The sequence below is a fragment of the Ctenocephalides felis genome, unplaced genomic scaffold (assembly GCF_003426905.1).
Source record: "Ctenocephalides felis isolate EL2017-DRISC unplaced genomic scaffold, ASM342690v1 CF-g0.4_SCAFFOLD_03570, whole genome shotgun sequence".
Taxonomy (NCBI): domain Eukaryota; kingdom Metazoa; phylum Arthropoda; class Insecta; order Siphonaptera; family Pulicidae; genus Ctenocephalides; species Ctenocephalides felis.
This window is the reverse complement of record NW_020539724.1, coordinates 14,619,639-14,643,956: the sequence shown is the minus strand read 5'-3', so window position 1 is coordinate 14,643,956 and position 24,318 is coordinate 14,619,639. Positions and strand designations below refer to the sequence as shown.

General features: G+C 27.8%; 2 protein-coding genes across 2 annotated transcripts in view; both read right to left on the bottom strand.

The window, feature by feature from the left end:
• Positions 1–4,549: 4,549 nt before the first annotated feature.
• On the bottom strand, positions 4,550–12,322 carry LOC113382981. The gene is made up of 2 exons (XM_026621241.1): positions 12,215–12,322; positions 4,550–5,570 (listed from the first exon to the last, which is right to left on the bottom strand). The coding sequence occupies exon 2, from the start codon at positions 5,458–5,460 to the stop codon at positions 5,128–5,130; it is 333 nt and encodes a 110-aa protein (XP_026477026.1). The 5' UTR covers positions 5,461–5,570; positions 12,215–12,322; the 3' UTR covers positions 4,550–5,127.
• A 1,247-nt stretch (positions 12,323–13,569) lies between these two features.
• Positions 13,570–24,318, bottom strand: part of LOC113383425 (glucose transporter type 1-like) — a 23,471-nt gene continuing 12,722 nt past the window's right edge. Inside the window, exon 3 of the mRNA XM_026621693.1 lies at positions 13,570–13,816. Coding sequence (XP_026477478.1) covers positions 13,714–13,816 — 103 coding nt within the window. The 3' untranslated portion in view covers positions 13,570–13,713. The remainder of the gene's footprint in view (positions 13,817–24,318) is intronic.

The window sequence follows — 24,318 nt, the reverse complement described above, 5'->3', positions numbered from 1 at the left end:
GCTTATTATCATATATAATGACAATGATTTAGAACATAATAATTGATATAATTAGCAATAATATTTGATTATTTACAAATGTTTTTATATAAATGCAGTAATTTCATATACATACTGATAAACACTTCATATTATTTCATTTTATTACTAAAAATCACAATAAATTTAAAGTCTTCTGAGTATTTATTTATAACACAATTATATGCATTAACTTCGATTATAATATACTATGCTGTATACATATATATATATATATATATATATATATATACAAATATATATATATATATATATATATATATTAAGTATATATCGTATCTTATATACATAAATCTGTTGTACGTCTTAGAAGGTTTTTGGCAATAATAATTTCTAAATTATATTTTTCTTACTCATAATTTTACTTGATATCAAATTTTAACTGGATAGACATTTTGACTGTTCTCTGCCTGTTTTTTGCAATTTTTCTACATTATTTCTATAAGTTTATTACCACTATTTTATTTTCATCAACAAACTCTAAAATGTTTTATCAAAATTTGAATAACCGTTTAGGAGCGTTTGAGTGACAAACAGAACACATACAGAAGATTTATGTATATAAGTATACATATATGTATATATATATATACATCTATATATATATGTATATATATATATATGTATATATATACATCTATATATATATATATATATATTTGTAAATATTGATTTATGTGTATAAAGTGTAAGTGTAAGTGTATACCCAAATATTTTATAATTTTTTTTCAAAAACCTACAAACCCTTTCAATCAGTTACTACTTTATATACAAAACGCAGAAATCACTCATACTTTATCATAAAACCATATCAGAAAAACCAAAAAAAAAACCCTAATCAAGTGCGAATAAACCCAAAAATTCAACTTTTTAATCCTTTACCTTATTTCTATATTTTTCTCGCACAAGATTGAAGATTCCTATAAATTTTCCGTTAAAATTTTATCATTTTTCTACTTATTAAGTGTTTTTTTACGTGTAGAAAGAGCAAATTAAGATACGTCATGTTTACTTCGAATAATTGTGCTGGCAGTGATTTTAATTTACAATCATACATTTCAAGATTTGCAAATATTGATAAATAAAAATTAAGAAAATATATCTGGCTGTTTAGATAAATAAAAACATTATTAAAAATTTATTGAATAATAGTTAGAAATGTTTGAGGTACGTTCTTAAGTTTATTTGAAACTGCTTCTTTGCAAAGGAATAAAAAAAATCTATTCTCATCAGTAATATTTATGAAAAAATTAAATTAATATTTAATATAATAATTTTTTTAATGACATTTTTAGTATTATATTAAACACATATAAAACTGTACTTCTTAAAAAAACATTTTGCAGAAGTTTTGTTTTAATAGAATTTCACTTTAATAGAACGTTTTTTTTATAAATATGATAAGTCGAAATCTTCATTTCGTAAGATAAATTATGCACAAGATTAATTTACAATTTAAAGTCTTAAAAGAAAGGTTATGTTACCATTCGGTCATCTTTTATCAATTGTTTCTCTCAATTTAAAAGAAACTAGCCTGGTTATACTAAAAAATGGTTTTTCAAAAGTGGAGGCATGTTCAATATATATTAGACACAAATTTCGAAACAAAAACGAAAGAAAATACTTTTGTTAAAGATTTTCAAACGTGGTTTATTATCTTCTGAAAACTACGTTATTTGATTTTAGACAAAAACTGATTACACATATTTTGCCTTCTACTTTCAAATACCATTGTGAAAAAATCCCTAACTTTACTCGTTTTTGAGATATCGGTGGTGGATTTTGGCTTTTTACCCGCGGACCTTTAAGTTCCGTTTTACTCTATTTAATTAACAAGAAAAAGATGTCAATAAATATTGTAGCAAATCAAAAACAATTATATATATTGAAAATGAATTCTTTCTTAACCATATTTCTCGTTATGACCAGGCAAGTTTTTATTTAATTTTCTTTTATTATTCCTTTGAGATTCGCAATACCTCTAACAAAAATGTTTCAAAACCCGACAATTAACTGAAGAAAGTAAAATAGTATCTTCTTTCGCTTACATTATTTTCACAATATTAATTTTATATTTTCATCTTATTATCCTTTCCTTGATGAATAATAATCGTACATTTCTAATTCATTAAATAGAATTATTGTTAAAACTAAATAATTTGTGCCTAGTGACAACTCGCAGCCCTTTCATAATAATTAATAAATGTCAATAATCCAAATCAAGGCATTATTATTTTAGTAATTATTACCAATTACACATCAAGAGTTACTACGATATATTTTCAATGGAGCATTTAGTAGATTTTGAGCTATTAATACAAAAAAATTTAATCCACTCATTAATACAAAAAAATCAGTTCAACAAATAGTTTTAAATATTTGATTGCCTTTTGAAAAATTAAATACTGCTTTCTTTATATTTTGTTTTAAATTTAGGCCCGTCAACTTGCATATTTTTCTATAAACATTATGCTAAGATTTTCTGATTTTAACACAATCATTATAAAATTTATTAAAAATTTAATTAACATGTGAAGTGGAATAATTTTAGATTTAATTAAAGGGAAGCGTGATGATTTTCAATTCGTAATTGACATTCATTCATTTAAATTAAGAACAGATCATTTTTATTAGTAATTATTGAGTTTTTCAAAAAAAATAATCAAGAACACGAGTCACTCAACAAAAAGTAAAAATCAAAAAAAAAGTTTAAATTTCAGTTGTACCAAAATTAAATTTTGACTTTAAATAGAAATTTCATTTATATAAATATATATGTATATCGAATATATAATAATGGATATAGGTATGCTAAAACTCGAAAACGGCTGGACCGATTTGGCCAGTTTTAGTCTTAAAAAATTCGTGCTAATCCAAAGATTGTGGAAATGTAAGAAATTATCTCAAAACCGCGTAAAAACTTTACATTTTTAATTCAAAATTTTTTGTAGAAACCTAATTTGAAATGAAACAATGAATGGCGGCTCATACGTCAGATGTCAAATGGACTTGACAGATTAAGTTCAACTGAATTTAATAGGATGTTTTAGATGAATATTAATAAGAGGGTCAGCTAGTATACATATATATTTACAAAAGAATTTTGTTCTATAAATTAAAAGTAAATTGATTTTATAAGTAAGAATACATTATACTCTATATATACTCTTATACATTATATATATTTTAACTCGGAAATTACTCAGATATTTATTCACTTTGGGTCAAAAACAAAAACGAGTGTTTAATAAATTATTTGAAATTATTAAAAATGATAAAATGTATTAGTATTTCATGCGTGTAAAAGCGGAAAAGCCGTTAGAATATAAGTTTTGCATAGAATTTTATATAAAAACTATATAAATACAATACGTAATCATATTAAAAATTTGAGCATAATTTATTAGTGATATAGTAGTAGTTTTTAGACTCATAAATGCACAACACTGTTTGAGAATTATTCCTAGCATATCTATTATCCATATCGTCTAATATAATATTTCTATCAAAATGTAAAAAAAATCAAATCATTGAAAAAAATTAATTTCTTAAATATTCCTACTTAGTTATATAATATGGTTATTTAATAATATCTTATTAACAATTTTTCAAACGTTATTCGTGTTTGATTCCGAAATTCTGTATAAAAATCCGTTATAACGTCCTCATTTATTAAACATATGTTTAGAATTACCTAAAATTTGAATTTATTTCGAATTCAAACAACGATCTTGATACACTTATTCACTGATGTTTTTTCAAGTTATTTTTCTCTAAACTCGAGTTCTTGAGCTGCAATTAAAATTTTGCAAATGACCACGAAATGAAACCTTTTTCACTTCACTATAAATTATTAGTATTACTATTCTATGAATTTTATTATTAGTAAATTACTACTCATTATTTTCGTCGATTAGTATAACTCGTGAAGATTTGTTTGGTTAAACTAACTTCAGAAGAGCAACCTCGTTGTCATCAGATTGTTAGATGCCAAGAACTGGTAACTGACACTTTTTTGGAAATAAATGAGAAAAGTGTCAGGAAAAATTTAATAGTGAACATACTGAATACCGTCTCCAAATTATCTTCATTTTGGCTAATATTATATCTTTTGGATTTTTAAAACATTGGACTTAGCTCTCTGTTTTATCCTAATGCATTAAATTTGATGTTGACGTTATATCTCAAGTTTAAATTTATTCTCATACTCGTCTTAAATTTGTAAAGCAACCCATCACCAAATTATTGAAAAATTTCTGTTACCTCGATCATCCATCGTTAGTATCCTACACCATTGCTTGATCTATCCATTAGTTCTGGTTGAAGTCTTGAAAATTATTTTCTGACTAAGGATCATCCATTGGTCATATAATTTCCACTTACTGACACTGCCCATTGAAATATCTGCATCATTGCTCCATGATATTGAGGTGTATTCCATTTCACCAAATGCAAAATCAAGAATTTCACTTTCATTAGTAATCAAGTACAAAAAGATTGATCTATCCCTTAAGAACAAAAGCATTGACATAAATATTAGACTTAGCTTTCTGCTTCATCATAATGCATTAAATTTGATGACGTTATATCTCAAGTTTAAAATTATTTTCATGAGCGTTATTAAATTTCTAAAGCAACCCTTCACCAAATTATTGAGCAATTTCTGTTACCTCGATCATAAATCGTTAGTAGCCTAAACCACTGCTTGATCTATCCGTCAGTCCTGGTTGAAGCCTTGAAAATTATTTTCTGACTAAGGATCATCCATTGGTCATTTAATTTCCACTTACTGACACTGCCCATTGAAATATCTGCATCATTGCTCCATAATATTGATGAGTATCTGGTTGAAGCCTTGAAAATTATTTTCTGACTAAGGATCATACATTGGTTATTCAATTTCCACTTATTGACACTGCCCATTGAAATATCTGCATCATTGCTCCATAATATTGATGAGTATTTCATTTCACCATCAAGAATTTCACTTTCATTAGAAATCAAGATTGATCCATCTATAATCCATTAAGAAAAAAACGTTGAACGTTGAATGCAATATGGTTAAAAATATCATTTTCCTCTTGGCATCTAGTAATAAGTCACCGAAGCATTCTTTCTACTCTCGTCCACGCACCAGTCCACAGTTGCGCACCAGGCAACCAAACAACATCCACTTTTAGGCGCTCTTCGCGGCGCCTGCAGCAGGACAGCTGGAAGATTCCCTTCTCCTGCCAAAAGATCAGGTCGTAGAAGTAACGGATATTGTTGCGTCTGATCTCGATACTGGTGCCTGAGTTGATCGTACAACCTCTTCTCATTAGTGCTGTCCGGAGTCTGAGGAAGCGAGTCCTTCCCTGGCCGGCGTTGGGTGCTGTGCTCCACCATTGGGTCCAGTGGTTCCGTGGGTTCCGTTGGTTCCATTGGCTCCTGCCAACGTCAGACTCCGCTGTTGTTCGTGAATCTCGGCGGCGGCAGAGGCGGCGGAGGTCGACCGTTGTTTCTTTCTTCGCGAGAGGATGGCTCGGAGGCAGCTGGGTAATGGACAGAAATTAGTACCAGAAGACATGTAATTAATAACACCTGTTGCAAATTGACAATTCAAAAAGTATGAATGAAATGTGGGTCTTTCTGCGAATTTTATACGTATCTTTCACAATGATCGAGTTTTTATGAAAAGATGGTGCTTTTTGCACCATTATTAGAATTAAGATTTTTTTTCTGAAAGATATGTGTACTAAAGAAAACTAATTGTTAAATTCCATCAGACTCTACATTCAAGTTACATTCCAAATCATTAATTTTAATTGATTAGATTGGTGGAAAAATCATTGATGAAACCCACTGATTTGAAAGAAATAAACCAAAGAGCATACCTATGTTTTGACCCATATTGGAAACTTTTGTGATGCAAATATCGAATTAATTAATTAATACATAAATATTTTTTTTAAAGAAAACCACCCAAAAACTCATAAATACCATACAGTACTGCCCTTAAGGTTTCCGAATTGGGATATTAAGCAACTTTTTTTTAACGATTAAAATTGGAACTGTTTCTGAGGACGTTTAAGACCATTATTGGAAGTCAATCAATTGTTTAATATATTTTTTACCATATGACTAATTTAAAATTATTTATACCAAATACAAATTTCTCTAAAGTGTATATACACTAACAAAACATTTGCATGCAAAACGACAATAACAAGTAATAAATATTTACATTATATATAACAATTGACAGAATACCTTTACACATTTCAATTAATATTTACAATAAATGTAACCTGTAAAAAGCCAAAATTTTGTTATTATTTACATTTCGTGAAGTGCTGGTGCCTAAACTAATATGCTTGAAAAGCAAAAACTATAATTAGGAATATGTATATACAATCCTGTCAGAAAAGTGATTGATTAGTAATTTAATTGTTATAAATATTGCATAAAAGCTGTGGACAAAACTGTGAATTAGTATGTACATGTGGTTTCAAACATGATTAATTAATTGTTTGATTTAATCAGGTATAAGATAGTTATTCACAAATATTTTTTGCAATAAAGAAATGTACTACAAATTGTGTCAACTTCAAATTGTATCTATATTTGTTGAATAATTATCTTAATTGTGCAAGCACATTATTGTGAGTGATATAATAATCATATGAATTGGATATTTTATTTTCTAAGTTATTTTGCATTTAATATAATAAAAATAAAGTAATGATTAAAATTTGTCCTGTTAATTCTCTCTTTTTACTTTTTCGCTGGCGATATAATCTCATTCTTTGATAACTGTGATATCTGTCTTGCTTAAAAAATATTTTCCATTTATATAACTTCAAAGATTTTTAGAAACTACAAATAATATAGAAATAATTTCTAATCAATAAACTTACGTTTAGTACACGGCACAAATGTTTAATTCGTTTTATTATTTTCAAGAAACAGGGTAAAATATTCTTCTGATTCAGGCATTTTTCATTAAATCAAGATTTGTGCTACAATGTAACTTTAAAATATTTATTTATCTACGCCGATTTCCTTGTTGATATCGGTACGCATACAATGTTGATGCCGGTACGTATACAACGACAGATCTCTACTCACATACACGTCGACTAATCACAATCGACCCGAATAGAAATGATCTCATCGAGAGCGAATGACAAACAGTTCAGGCGTAACGGACATCCGTTGCATTTGTACGGATTTACATCCTAGTCGCGCCTAAAGAAGTTTTACTTCAAAAATAAAATATCCAAATACATTATTATCATTACTAAAGCGTGTTTTTATCTAATATTTCTTTAGCTGTGAGTTTCTGTACCATTGTGCCTTGGATTTGGTTTTACTTTAGAAATTGTTACCTGGCACAGTGGCGTACGCCGAATGTCTTCGGGGGTCATAGGTACTGGTCAAACGTCTTTTTTCACGATACGGATGCCTGCTTATGCTTTTATCTATAAAATTCATAATTAGTAAACTATATAAATATATAGAAAAATAGTTACATTCAGTTTCCTGTTAATAAAAAAAATTGGAGCGTTTTAACATGTCTATTGCCCAATGGATACCCCACAAAACAATACTTTTGTGAAGCATTATACTAATATCATTTAGGGGTCGTGTATTAATCACGTGATCATTTTTTAGAGATTTTTGAATCTCCTCCCCCTTGGTGATACGTCGAGATTTTTAAAATTACTTTTCTTTCCCCATCAGACATCTCTTCAAAAATGTTTGGATTTTTTTTTTAAATTAAGTGAAAAATAAATATACGTAATATCTTACTAGTCACCTCGCTCATGTGATTTTCGTGATTTTTTGTCAACTCCCCTCCACCCCCTAAAATCCTCACGTGATCATTGGACGCCCCCTTACATACAAAATTAATATTTATTATTTGGATTAAATCTCGGCTATAAACATAATAAAACAACTCCAGAATAATATTTAAAGCAATTTGGTAATTTTCTATTATATAAGATATTTTTTGTCAACAATTCACTAATTCTGATTGAAACTAATTTTGGGGCAAAACAAATTAATACTATTTTAGAACAGTCCAAATTCATAAAAAGCAACGAAGACCATGTCAAGTTTAAAAACTAGTGTACGATCTTTAGTTTAATTTAAATTCAAATTAAAAACATTATTTATTATAAATAATATAAATACTAATTTAAAATAGAAATCTTCAATGTTATTATAAATTGAAAGAAAATTACCAAAATGCTTTCGCTTAATTACCAAATTAAATTTTGGTACTAGTAGATGTTCTTAGTTGGTTAAGGTTGTGTTTTTTCAAAGAAATAATATTCAGTTTTGACTTACATTATATATATATTTATATATATATATATATATATATATATTTATAATAAATATATTATTGTTCTCAACTTTTTTTAATAATTTCTTCAAGAACTTGTCTGTACTTCAGTCAAAACTGAACCCCATTTCATTTTTATTTTCTGCATTAAAATAAAACAAAATGATGATAAAAATTTTGAATTAAAATTAAAATTTCTAAAACAAAATAAGAAGTGTAAAAAGTGTAAAATAATACCAAAAAAATTATAAAAATATGGTTAAAATGTGTTGGTGGTGTTAGGCTTGATTTTTTAGTACCAGTTGATCAAGCATGTGGATTGAAGTATTCAAGAATATTATTGTTGTCGTACATAAATCATAATTAGTAAAAATAATTATTTTTTAAATAAATATATAAAATATATTTAATCAAAAATGCAAGAAACCAGATAAGTTTCATAAGTCTTTACTACTATGATAAAAATTTCTTTTAGAACGTTATAAAAATTCTTAACCAAAATTTAGTCAATTGTTTTGATTTATGTATGATCACAATAATTTGATGGTATCCAGCATGTATATTTGTATTCTAGCAATATAAATATAAGATATATTCTATAAAAATAAGGCATTGATTAATTATTGACCGATTGCACCAAGTGTCTGCATTTATTCTATATTAACTAATAATGTAACAATTTGGTAATTAAAAATCCTTAAGACAAAAGTTTCTATAATCGATAATGAATTCATAGAAATTTTATCGGCTTTCTATGTTGATATTATTATTATAAAATAGCGCAACTTTCGTTTTGATTATTTATACTATGGGTTTCTAGCAAAGTTTTTAATTTAAATTGAAAACTAGATTTTACTAGCTCAAATCACTGATTTCTTCCTGGATCTTATAAAAAAATTACTGGCAAATTTTACATACATACAAGTTTCAATTTAATACAAGAAGTTAATAAATTTTGAGACCTTTATGTGTCATCAGAACAATTTTCTTTTTCAGGGTACCAAAATAAATCTCCAGAAAATGACATTCTTGTCAAATACTTAAAATGTTGAGACTTATCATCAAGTCACGAACTTAAAAAGGAAAAAATAGTTTTTATTGAATTTTTAAGGAAGTTTTTTAATGAATTAATAAGTCTGTAATACTAATATTCAATACAGGTAAAAACGAAACAGTAGTCAATACTGTAAAAGTAAGAGGTCTATCCCAATTGCAAGGGGTCTAAGACTCGAAAAACTTTGGAGACTTATGACTTTTAGTTTTATTGTCTTTTCTCTTGGTGAAATCGGTCAAAAGATGTCGTGTGATTAGGAAAGCTTGAAATAAAAATAAAAGATTAGTGATTGAAGTCATAAAGTCGATCACTGTTCAATCTGCGTCGATCGCCTGTCCAGCGCGACCAGCGAACGTGAAGTACATTTAGTTCGCTTTTTGGTTCGAGAAATTTCTCTAAATCAAAGAAAATAATCGAAAACTATCTACCAGAAAATAATTAAAAATCGAGAAACTCATGCAAAACTAGGAAAGTAAATTAACCCTTTTCACTCGGAAATACACACAAGTCTCGCAATTCGCGAGTGGAAAGGGTTAATTATCTTGCATTTCAGGAAATGTCTACAGTATTTTACCAATCAACCCAATTTACTAGACAATTCCAAAAATAAATCATGCACTTGGATCGCTTTAAATTGAATCGTTCATTTGAAGCCATATTTTTTTTTATAATTATTAAATTTTATAAATATTAATTAATAATTTATTTTTCCAACGAATGTAACTAACTCATATCTCTGAAAATAAGCAAATAAAAGAAATACATTTCTTACCCAAAATACAATTTTCATAAACGCTTGTAGACAATATGTATTTCAAGTTATATTCTATATCTTTTTAATTACAGTTATTTTTCAATAAATAAGATCGGCGTAAAGGCTAAAGGGCGTATTAGGCGGGTAATCGAATTAAGGTTAATCGTCTTAACGAGATTCTAAATGTTTCTTATATATAAACCATGGTTAATTTTGAAGTTTCAATGCTTGAATAAAATCTTGGCGAGCATCAAGTTAGAAAAGAACCAGATTTTAAAACATCCTATTGTTTTGATGTAAAATTTTATATCATCATCAGTGGATTTGACCAAATCCAAAGAGAATAAGAAATATAAAATAAATATAGTAATAGTAATATATAAAATCTATATAAATCACTAACCAGTAGCATTAAAACCTTCAGTGATTGTAGATAGATTAGTGATTGAACCTGTGATTAATTTTAAAATTTTTACTAGATGACAAATTTATATTGGACGCAAGACTAACTCAATTTCAAATTTTTGATGTTTCAAAATATTTTGTGACTTTTGAATTGACTAACTCAATTTCAAATTTTTGACCTATTTCATCTTAGATTTTCATATCCACTAATGTTAATAAACAACTGTACATCGAAATGTCTAGAAAAATAAAGCTTCAAAATATTTTGTCAATGCTGTCTTCAAGACTCTCAATTTTCATTTTTGATATTTAATTTTTAAGTAATGTATTTTATCCTCGATCTTCATACCCACTAATGATAATAAAAAATTGTACATCGAAAAGTCTAGAAAATAAGGCTTTAAGATATTTTCCCTTTTTCTACTCGATGTTATGTTTATTTTTGAAAAGAATACTATGAATATTAATTCAATGATCAATTCAATTGCAAATATTAAAAAAAAATGATGAAGGAACCATGATCACAATATTTTTATGAATTCATGCAAATTATAAATTAAATAATAATCTATAAACATTAACTATTTATAGACGACTTGATAATTTAAATTTCAGCTCGTATCGAGTTTTTATAAATCATTCTCATGCAAGTTATAATAGTCTATAAATATTTTAATTATTTAAATATTTAATTATTTATAGACTTGTTTTTAAATTCTTGTTTTAATACCAAGAATTCTACTGAATGCGAAATAGAAATTTCATGCCATGAAATTTGCACAAACGAATATGAAAATGTTTCAACTGAACTGAATCAAATTTAACTAAAATAATAGACTAATTTGATGTAGATTAAAAAGTAAGATGGGTTATGATCATTAGTAAAATACACATATACACTCAGGGGATTTTAATAATCTTGTTCGAAATGATTAATGAACTCAAAACTTATGAAATAGATTGTTCTAATTTTATTTTAACAATATTATAGAAAGTAAATGAATATGACAAGATTATTAAATAAATTAAAAAAACGTCAAAAAGATCATTTACTATTTTAATAAGAAAAAAAGTTCCATTGAAAAACGTCAAAGCAATCTTTACTATTTTGTTAGATTTAAATTGAGTACATGAGACTTTGTAAATTATTTTTAATTTACAAGAAGTTAGAGTAATTTCACCAATTTATAAGCACGCAATGAATTAATAATGAACCTAATTAGTTAATTTTGAGGAGAGCGCCTATAAGAAAAAGGTTTAATAAAAAATCCAAAATAGATCTGTTTGTTGCAAAGTACTTTAGATTTACGTAGTTGGGAGTTACGTAGTTTGTTTGATTTGAAGAAGTTTTTAATTATTAAGAAATAAAGTATATGTTATAATTTAATAGACCAAAAATTCTATTTCTATAATAGAAATAAAATGTAACCAGTTATATTTTCAATTTCGATTTCTTCAAACAAAATTACTAATCCCTCTAACACGCAACCACAATCACATTCAAGTCTGCACAAAACATGACACCAAGGCATGATAACTTCCAGCTTTCTATATAATTATTATCGAATCCTGCAGGACGACGCAGATCCTGGTTTGTTTTTTGGTAATTAGTATTTTCTTTACTTCTTACATGAATCGTGATGAGATTTATCCTCGGCGGCGACCATCAGGGCAGCTTGCTCGGTCCCGGGCCCTTGTTGAGGAGGCGCCGGTTCTAAGGCGTTTACACAGTTAAGCATGCTCCTGAAACCAATTCGATAATTGATCGATTAATAAAAAAACAGGTATTTGTGTAGGTGGATCCTGTGAATATATCCTGAAAAATATTACCGATGTTATTTGTGGTCAAGAACACCTGTAAAGAGATGATGATCATCCACTAGTGGGAGGAATTAATCTAAGAAAGTTATAAAGTCTAAAAATAATTGTTGAATATAGTGATATACAATTTGCACACACATACCGATAAACACACATATATATATATATATATATATATATATATATTCACCCATTTGTCATAATTATAAATAATATTATGAATTACTGAAAACAATCAGAATACAAACAACGCAGTAACCTAGCAAGCGTTGATAAAATTTCTTTTAAAGCCACAAACTGCGCCTTAACAAATAAGAAATGCGTAGTTTCTGACTCACAAATAACGAATTTGAACAAGTTTAAACAAGCATTTTAGGAAAGGATTACGTCATCCGGATAAGGAATATAAAAGCTGCAAGATTACAAAATCACTAATACCTCTGGACATTAATCAGTTCAAGTGATTTCAAAATTATCATTCACTTTTCTAGAAGTAGGAAATGAATATGAAGTAGGTACTTGCCTCATGTGTATGGTATAATACTACGTTGGAAAATTTACATATCAAGTCAGGCGCGACAAAATATTTTGCAGATCTACTTTGCAACGATCTATTATGTTAATAACGAATGCCGCCGTCGGGATATTGCAATATGTATATATTTCGCAAAATAAATATTTTTAGTTTCGATAAATCGACAGATAAGCCGTTGATTTTCAATACGTAAGTTATTTTTTGCCGGTCTATTCTGACAGCAAATCGTGTGGCAATTGATATTCAGCACTAGGAGGGTAAGAGGCAGCAATGGACTGGATGACTTCTCAAAGAAGTTTGTTTTTGTAAGATAATCCAACTAGCTAATTTCATGTTGTCTTTGCGGTTTATGTAGTTCTGACCACCAAATTTGGAAGAAGTGTCTGTGGGTATGTTGGCTAAAATAAGATCTTTCATCGACGTTTGCTCAAAAACGACTGCACGAATTTCAAAAACCTAAAACGATAGTTAACAATAGTCGCTCTGATATACAAAAAATAATTAATGTTTTATATACATTTAATAAAAAAAACAATAATAAATATATACATCATATCAATATCATTATCGAATATTTTCCTTAATAGTTTGATCAATGTATCTACTATTATATCGTCAAAAAAGTCGTCGCAGGAAATATAAACGTGTCTTTCAACATTAAAATAGTTTAATTTACGAATATAAAATTTGAATAGTTTAATTTTCGAATATAAAATTTGAATATTTTAATTTACGAATAATAGAGTAAATGTCTATCAATTTGTTCCGGAACTTCAGTCGGTCGTCTGATGGCGAACATTTTCCGGGGAGGAGTTTTCTCCGGCCGCAGTGATTGCCGTTGACATTGAATCTTTACGAGTCGCTGCCAGTTCTGTACTAAAACAAAATGAAAATAAAAATAAACAAAATTAACAAAAATAAAAATATCAATAAAATAAATAAGAAAAAATATAGAAAACTAAAATTAAAGGAAAAAACTAACTTCATAAAATATATAATAAAACTAAAGTGAAAATAATATAATGTAAGGCACCAGAACTTGAAATTTAATAGAAGAGTATTATATATATATATATATATATATATATATATATATAGATTAGGGTGATCCTTAATATGGATATTCCTTGCTCAGGCGGTCAGAATTAAACTTAGATTTAATTTGTATAAAAATTGAATTAAAATGTGTAAAATGCCACATTGTAAACCATAATATAGATTTTTTCAACCCAAAAAATTTTACATTCTGAAGAGAAAGTAATTAAAAGAAGATTCGCTGAGGGGTTGTTTTTGCAATTGCATACCGACAAAGTCATAAACAAACGTTTCGACAATACGGCCCTGAACGAAACAAACACGTGGTTCCTTATTAGCGTGTCAAAATTTCTTAAAAAATGGCAAGATCCCATCGCTTTTTAAATTTCACACATGCTAAAAACTGCTTCAAGAAAAAATGTGACATTTCTATCTTTACATCGAGGCGGCGCTTGGTTAGGCGACTGGTTAAACTCCGAACTGTAAATACATAGTTTCGACAACTTGTTAAGTTACCATGTTTATTTGTGTGTTTTACCATCTGTGATGTTAAAAAATATATATTTTATCAATGTGCACATACTCATACCATGGATACAAAATTGTAAGTGTTTTTTTATTATTATCATAATCATTATTGTTTTTCTATGAAATTTCTTACATATTATTTATTTAGTTTTAATTTTTATAGTTGAATTGATTGCCACTGAATGAAGGCTAAGATGCTAGCCGACACGTATGGATTTTAAATAAAAAAAATTCTAAAAACTCTCATACTATTTTTATTGATGTAACGCCCGATTTTTTAACTAAAAACTAAACATATTATATCAACATCAAATTCAAGACTATTCAATATATATATATATATATATATATATATATACGATTATTTATATTTTTTGTTTATTAACAACCTTGTAGGAACATAATAATTATTAATGTAAGTATAATTAGTTGATTTAGTTTTTGCTATGAAATCTACTTTTACTCCTTCGACAGCCAACACGTGTTTAAATTATGATTACTTATGGATATGCAAATAATTATGTATACTTAGTAGAATTGTGTGACATAGTTAATTTATAAGGTGCTTTAATATATTATCAAGAATGATTTGTTGCATACTTAATAATATTTCCATAAAAACTTTCAAATTTACCGAAGGAATAGCAAGAAAGATATACTGCCAAACATTAATAGAACCTCACTTATCCACAAACGATAGATTTTTTTACTTTCGATTAAATAAGGTTAACCTAGTTAATATTACTTAAAAATTGGTAAATTTGTTAAATTTTTTGAACCATATTATAGAGAAGTAACATATAAAACGCATATCATACGGTTGTGAAAGAATGGAATGAATGTTTTAATTTTATTAACACCAGCCAATATGTTGCTATATCGAATGGTGAAAATTTAATTAAAAAAATAAATAGACGTATAAAAACATACGTACATATACACACAGACACACCCAAGTATATATAAACATAAAAGATAATTTAGATAATTGTTAGAAAAATGCCAGGAATAATTTGCCAGGTAATTTCAGGTGTACATCCCTGCAACAAAAATGGGTTAAAATTTCTCATGTCATAGTAATAAGTAAATCATATCAAATCATAGTATAAATATTATCATATTATAGGTAAATCACATACATAATATTCCAATAATTTCATAATTTATAATTATTTATAATTCAAATATACGAAAAGTCCATTACTCGTCTGATAGTATGGACTTGAGAACGACATAGACTGATACATGCAGAAGTAAATATCAGTTCTAAATTAAAAGCATAACATGACATAATAATATATAATATTAATTCTTAACATTTATTTCACTAATTTGAAGAAAACACACCCACGATGGTATAATCTTATCGTGGTAAAAATATATTGATATTTGTTAAATAATATGCATTCATTTCAGAAATACGTTTGGTAATGGTAGGATTTAGTTGATTTTTATTTTTGTTTTAAATTGTTATAATTTTTATTTATGAAAATCGTAAAATAAAATATAAATAATAGTTGGAAAAACATAAAAAGTCTACACAACTTATTTTGGAGCTATGAAAGAGTGATATCATTAAAAAGAAAACCAAGTTGAATGGCAATAAGAAACGAAATTTCATACAATAACAATATTTTAAAAAATAAATATAAAATTTTCTAAATGATGTAGAAGCACCTAATGGTTGACAATGAAACAATTAAATGAAAAAGTCTATGAAAGTGAGTTATTTTGGAGCTGAGAAAAATTGATATCATTGAAAAGAAAAACGAAGTGAAACCAGCAAATTGGTGTATGATTTTATAATATTAAATGAAAAACGATATTTTTGAGCAAACAACGACATTTTATAATATAAACAATTAATTAAATAACTTACTAATAAAAAATAATATGTAAATAATAGTATAGTAAAAAACAAGTAGTATTGACAAGCTAATCGGGAAGAGCTCTGGAAATTTGATAATGAACAGAAAAACCAAATCTTTTCAAATTTATGGATGTTTAGATTAAAGTTAAATAAATATTGTTAAAATAAATGTGAACAAATGCATAATGATTGAGATCCCAAAATACTGTAGTAAAATCGTATATTTATCAAGTAAATATTTATTTACTAATATAACTAAGACAATATGAATTAATCGCAGTAGAAATAAAAAAATAAAATTGAAAATAAATTATCACCTATAATGATAGCAAAAATAATGTAAATTAAAAGTAGTAACACTAAAAATGATATTTCGGTAATAATTCAATATAAAGATTATCATGATCATCACGGGATAAATAAAAATATTTACTTAATAAAAATTATGTATCATTATTAAAATCTTGAGTTAATAGTAAATATTTATAGTGGCATAATTGTAAATTGTAAAGTTATTAACTATCAATTTTCAAACAATATTATAATCTACCATAATTTTCTCTGAAAAAACTCGGATGCAAATACTTGCCTCTCATGTCACATTTGAAAGGCCTTTTTCTTAGTTCATACTCAAAACACAATTAGAACAGTAAATTCCAAACAAATATATAAAATGTATCAAAAACTAATTCTCGTTCGACAAATGTATATAAAAGATGTTAACACTACAAAAAATTAACTATGACTAAATAATAACGAGACCACAATTAAGCTAGTCGTTCATCAAAATAAATAATCTATATCCAAAATTACCTTTTTGGTTATCCGCTGCCACTTGCGATAGAAATCATATCATATCAATAAAAGTAATGAGATTGAGGTAAATAAATATATGAAAGAAACGAAGAATTATTGTGATAATGAAATAGTTAATTTTATAATTGGTTTGGGTAGACATTTGGCGAATTTTGACGAAAAAATCAGATGTACATAAATGTTATTTTGGCTTAAAGCTCCAATGTAATTTATAACTATAATTACGCCTTTATATGTTTCCTAACTGCTTTCATTTATTTTGCATAAATATAATTTATCTATTTTATTAATGTCTATTTTATGCAAACTTACATGTATTTTTCTTCAGATGTAATCGATTTAGATGTACCGCTGTTGAATTGTAAATTATTTTATATCGGTGGCGTTAATCTAGATTATATCACGTTTTCGTAATGTGATCGTAATACTAATTAAGTGAAATTGATTTTGCACAACCTTGTAAATATTTATTTATTAAATTACACGGAATCAATTTTATATCCTCGGCTTGAGGTGATAGAATGTAGCAGTCAATGAATGTATGTTAATTTTAATTACATGAAGTTCTTCATACACAATTACATGATGAGTGAAGTTGCAAAAACAATATTTGTTTAGGCGTTGTTTAACATAATCCACTGTGTGATCAAATATTAAAAAATTTATTAATCAGCAATTACTTCATTTTTTTAATGAAGGTTCATTTCTAAATGCTAATTACAATGACAAACCGATCATGTCATATTTGAAGTATGACTTTAATTACATTATTGTTTTTAAATATTATACATATTTTTAATGCTGTTATAAATATATAATTTATAATTTATCATTATATAAATGTGTATAATGGTTGACAGTAATAAATGTGTGCATCACGAGTGTTACCATATTACTAACAAACATTATTCAAAATTGTTGTATGATGTATTTATTTTTACTTAAATGCCATCTTGTACAGTAGCAAATAAGTTTTACTTCAATCGCGCGTGATCCTTACGCGCACTCTTTTTTTATTTCCTGCTCGAGATTTATGTTTAATATATGGTTTGACTTTCTATCCTATTATAAATTTACGCTCATAACTACATTTTTGAGTCTTAAATCCACGGCAATGAAATTTTCTCATTAAAATATCTTGAACTAAAATGAGTTTTAATGATCGCATGCAAGAGTTTTGTCACTTGTGAACATATGTCTTTTAGATCCATAAAATATCGCAATAATTCCATAAGTTGTAACGTATTGATTATACCTTGAGATTGCTATTCGCTAATGGTATATAATTTACTATCAGTGAGAATTACACGCGAATTTTCAACATTCTCGTTACTAAGACTCTTGATATAATTTTATTAGGCTATATTGGCGGGTTTACTGTTATTAAAAGTTATTATTCGGTGTCGCAATTGATGGAAAAACATATATGAGATATGTTTTGCTCGAGAATTTGTATGGTCGTTGACTTCTGCAGAATTTGTTGGGATATCCGCATCTCGTGCCATGCCATCCGGCCAAAGGTGGAAAAGTGGAAAGTTATTAGCTTTCCTTATTATTCTAGGTATATTTTCAAAATTTAAAAAATCTATTTGAATTTATTAAATAATGTCATATAAAGCTATGTTAATAAAACAATAGCTTATTTTCAATAAAGGCTAGTTTTTGATAAAATTACCAAGAGATTTTTTACACCCAATTAGCTGTTGGGCTGAAACTTCCTCACGTCACGTCGTATTTTTTAGATGGTAATCCAACTAGTGGATCAAGACATATTTGATAACACAAAAATGACACTTTTATCTTTTTCCTCGCAATATGGGTTCTTCATACTATGTGAGAACATGCATAGTGTGTTTACGTTATTATCCACAAGAAAAAAAAAGATCTAATTTTAATACCCCTGTCATTTAGAAAAAACCTCAGATCACCACGACGATTGTTTCTTCTGTGTGATAAATACCAATGAAATAAATGCAGACAATAGAAGCAAATTGTCATAAACTACAACGCCAATGGTATTGAGATCTATTTATGATCAGCTATATAACCCCTATCCATGCTAATGGTGAACAACCTAGAGCATCATCATCTCCTGCCTAAAAAGTAGTGGTTGCAGAAACCAACGTTAAAAGAGAACAATTAAAAACTGATATATTTGATGTAATCGATTTTGAATTTATCACCAGTACTCTTATTTAGAACGGTTTTTGGTAAATTTTGAAGATATTGTCAAAGAGCAGGGCGAGAGTGACCACCAAGACATCAGGACTTTGGGGGAGCGATATCAAGAAAGGTGAGACATCCACATGATGGCTGACAATTGTTGGAGCTTATGACAAAATCAGTTGTACATGCTCGAAAATCACTTAAAAAGGCTTTTGGAAGCATAAAATGAAATATGTTGTATTTCATTTGTGGTAAAACTAGCATATTAGCATATCTCAAAAACTAGAGCTATTAGCTGTTTACTGTTTTCGGAATCAGCGTCCTCGAATTACTTGAAAACCATTACAGCATCCCAGGAAAAAATTATAATGTCGCGTACTGTAATTTTTGTTCAAAAATATCAGTTCTAAACAACTACTCTAAAAGTTACACATTCGTTTATATGATACGCAGCCAAAATAGTGTGAATATTTGTTTTAATGATTTTAACTGATTAAGAAGACTTTATTAGATTATATCTCATCATTATTAACTACTTTAAGAGAGGTTTTTGTTACATATCAGCAAAAATTTGCTAATTCTATATTTTTCTAACGTCCCATGTCTTTCTGGATCCTTTGGTACTAAATTTGAAAAAAAAGTGAGAATGAGGTCATTATTTGAACTTTAGTCTACCCTTTGTCAAAAACTGTACTACCGATTTCGGAAATTTGAAAGCCATTTGATGAAACTTGGTACAGATTCGTTTCGATAAGTCTTGTAAAAGTCTAGGACAAACCATTTTATAGAAATCTACAAATAACTGCAAAATTATTTGCTCCTCAGAACATTCTGATCCGATTTGGAAACTTTGAAAACTGGTCGAGAGATATCAGCTGAAAATCGTGATTATTAGTTTTGGAAAACATTGGCTGTTTCTTTTTAATACATTGTTGGATATTTTCATTGAAGATTTTAATGTAACTTTATTACAATGAAGCCAGAAACCATGTGTTCTGGTTTAAATCAACATACTAGAATATTATAGGTCTACAAAAAGTATTTGAATTATGAAATAACATAAATTAGTTCTAGAAATTCTTCCAAATGTGTAATAATGAGCCAAGCGCCTAATACAACGCATTTTTAGAAATGATATGTAATAATAAATTACATTCGATTAATATAATTACAGGTATTTTGACCCTGTTGCAAAAATTTGAATTGCAAAATTGGTATCAGTTCGATAATTGAAATTGGATTCATTAGTTTTTAGTAAAGAACCAAAACTTTATCAAAATAGGTAGATGAATTTTTCATTATATATATGTTTTATTTAAATAGCTAAACCTCAATTATTATTGGAACGCATCAGAAAGTTTTGCAAATACTCTTTGAAGCAAAATGCCACTTACATCTAGTTATTCAACAATTTTTTAAAATGTATAGAAGATATAAATTTCAAAACGTTTTTCAAAGACATTTGGCATATAGATGTACCTTACAATAAAAAACAACAATAAATAATCCGCAATCCAAGGTGATTCCATTATATTCTATTGAATTCCATTATTGCAAGTTGCAGGATCTCTCTATTAGTAATTCATAAGAATATTTCAACAGTTCCAAGGGATATTATTTATAGCAGTACATTTAGAATAGATGATGCAAAAGTTCTTCAAGTAAATTGCTGCCATGACAGAATGATGTCAGAATTTATGCGGTTTTAATGAGAATGGACATTTATCAAGAACTATCTGGCATTTTCGACCCACGATGAGAAAACCGAAGTAATAGAGTAAATAAATACCACAAATATTATTTAAATAATATTAATAATTACCAAAATTTCCAACAATATTAAATCTCAGAAAATGTAAAGAAAATAATATTTCAATGTTTATTTTTTCTATTTAGTCATTTAATTTTCTGGTCGCGTGCTACAGGTAATTTTTTCATTATATCTTAGAACAATCGAACGTAGCCCCTAGGTGTAAAGAAATTAATTCGAATCGAGGTTAAATTTAATGCATTTGCTTCGAAATGCTTTATTCTAGAAACAAAATACTTGTCTTTTTACATTTTAGTCACTTCTTTTGCAATAAGGTCAGAGCAATTTGAAATTATTAAGATGTATTAATTTTATTATTAGAGGCAATTGTAACAGATTGTGTAATAATAGATTATTATAAGGTCGTTAATCCAGATTTGTAAAAATCGTGGAAATTATATAATAAACTTTCATTGAATGTGATAATGTAAAAAGTTGATTGAAGTATTGTCTACGATGAAATTTAAATGTAAAGTATTGGTTGGCAACTAAGTAAGTGCGCATTTTTGTTGGAAAAGACACGGGAAAAAATAACTTTATTTTGTGATGCATTGCCCATTTGGATCAATGGCTTTGTAATCTTTCAAATAGCATCATGTTCTCACTTTCATAATACTTCTGGTTTTATTAGCAAAAAAACTGAATCAAGTACAATTTGACACATAATCATTAAATTGTTTTTCCTTCAAAGATTGAAACAAGAAGTAATCAGGAGGTGCAAGATCAGGACTCTATGGTGGTATGGTACAAAATCCCAACACAGCTCCAATAATTATTACCAAGTGGCCAAAGATTTTGGTTCCAATAAAGTTACTTTTTCAACTGCATTGTTTAATTTCGTTAGTTGCTCATTGTAGACATCAGAATTGATCTTTCGGTTGACGATAACAGTTCAAAGTAGACAATTATTTTTGATCAACTTCAATTACATGACCAGTACAGAGCGTTTGTTCATCTTTGAGTACAAAATCTCCGAAACAAAATTTGGCAAACCATTTTGACACTGCATTTTTTAAGGCTACCTCACCACAAACAGCTAATAAACGGCAAACTTAAGACGCCTCTTTACCTTTACAGAAATGAAAAAAGCAAAATATGACAAAATTTTTAGATTTGATTTTCCATCTTTCAATAAACGCCAAACAAAAACTATGCAATCGATCAAAACTTCTTTTAACCCTTTCCACTCGCGAATTCCGAAATTAATAAGTATTTTACCGCCGGAGCAGCGGCATCCGAGTGGAAAGGTTTAACTGAAGGTTATTTAAACTGCCTACTATAAAAACGGGATCCAAATTATTCATTTGGACTACGCCAGTAAAACTTAAAATTGTTTCCAACCTAATTAATATAGAATGCGGGGTACCACAGGGCAGTGTGCTAAGCCCAGTACTTTATCTCCTTTTTACAAGCGATATGCCCACAGATGATCTTCTAACCATATGCACTTACGCCGATGTCATAGCTATAATTTCATGCAATTCTGATATTACAAAAGCAAGCTGTCCGTTACAAAATTATTTATCTAGACTCGAAAAATGGTTTTTAGAATGGAAAATCAAAATCAATATCGAAAGATCTCAGCACATAATTGTTTTACTAGAACACCACAACAGTCCACCTATTATTATGAACAATTCAATAATTTCACAATGCAATTCCGTCAAATATTTAATTTAATATTTAGAGAACGCACTTTGAAAATAAAAAGAAACAAATCCAACTGAAATAAAAGATTTTTACTGGCTTTTTGGGAGGAAATCTGGAATCTCTCTCGATAACAAGGTACTTCTGTACAAAACTATCATACTAATTAGCATTTTAATAATTCTTCCGTTTGCCTTTAAAATTAGCTAATAATATATTACTATAATCTTTTACCACGTGTTTAAATATTCATACCGTTTTCTCATATTGCATAAGCTTTTGAAACATGTCGCATGTGCACTGATATATTAAGTATTTATATATTTTTCTCGGATATTGTCTTTTTTTGGAAAACTAAGAGACGTGGACATTTAATTGGAACAGGGCGAGATCGGGTTCTATAAATACAATCTACACGTTCAATCACACCCAGGCATATTACGTGGAGATTGTTGTTCTATATTATGTTACGAATCGCCTCCAGATAATAAATAGTTTAGATTGAAAAGATTTTATTATATTTAATGTGTTTACTGTTGCTATAATTTGCGATTACATGTAGGGTAGAGCGGGGCTTATCAAAGGTCTCTTTGTAAAAAGGTCCATCACCACTATCCCAAAAACAAGTAAAGTTAAGAATTTTTAATAATATTTGAAAGTAGAGGCAAAATTATGTAAAACCAGCCAGCATTATTTATCTGAGTTCATTCGGATTAGACAGTAAGACTGAAAATTAAATTGGACCTTGTAACCCTAATTATAAAAATTATTTTTAAGATAATTTATTTATTTCACTAATTAAGAGATAGGTTTGAAAACGCAGAAGTTCTAGAAGGATATTTTGAAGAGAAGGGTGGTGGTTAATATTAAAAAAGAATTTCATTTTATTTTTACAAAACATTTAACAAAAAGAAACTCTGAACTAAACTTGTATGTATCAATGTACCTAGTAGTATCTCATAACAGTAAAAATTATCTACTCCATAAAACTTTATCCAATAATTTATTTATAATTTACAAATCCGTTTACCTAAATCGAATTCCTTAGATATGCTTCTCTTGGAACACGTGCAAAAATATTACGACAATGTATAGAATTTCAATTAGATTATCTAATCGACACACACGAGGTAATAATAATATATAATATATAATATCTAGTATCAATAATGTATTCTGCACTTGTGATATGCGCCTATGAATTATCTATGCAAGTTGAGATCACTTGTCGCCGCACGTCCGGATTGATTTAGTTATCAAAGCAACCGGATCAGGGTTGTATAAAATAAATTAATAATAGATATTAATTTATAGTTTAATCTTAAAGGGTAAGTGGCATTTTGAAACATAAACTTCCCGGTAGATAATCGACTTAAGCAATAAAACATCAATAGTTTAGCCTAACATGAGTCAAATTTTTATATTAATCACGGTGCACACGACGCCAGATTTCCTGATTAGTGCATGCCAGACAGTTTGTTACCTAGCAACTATATGATAAATCAT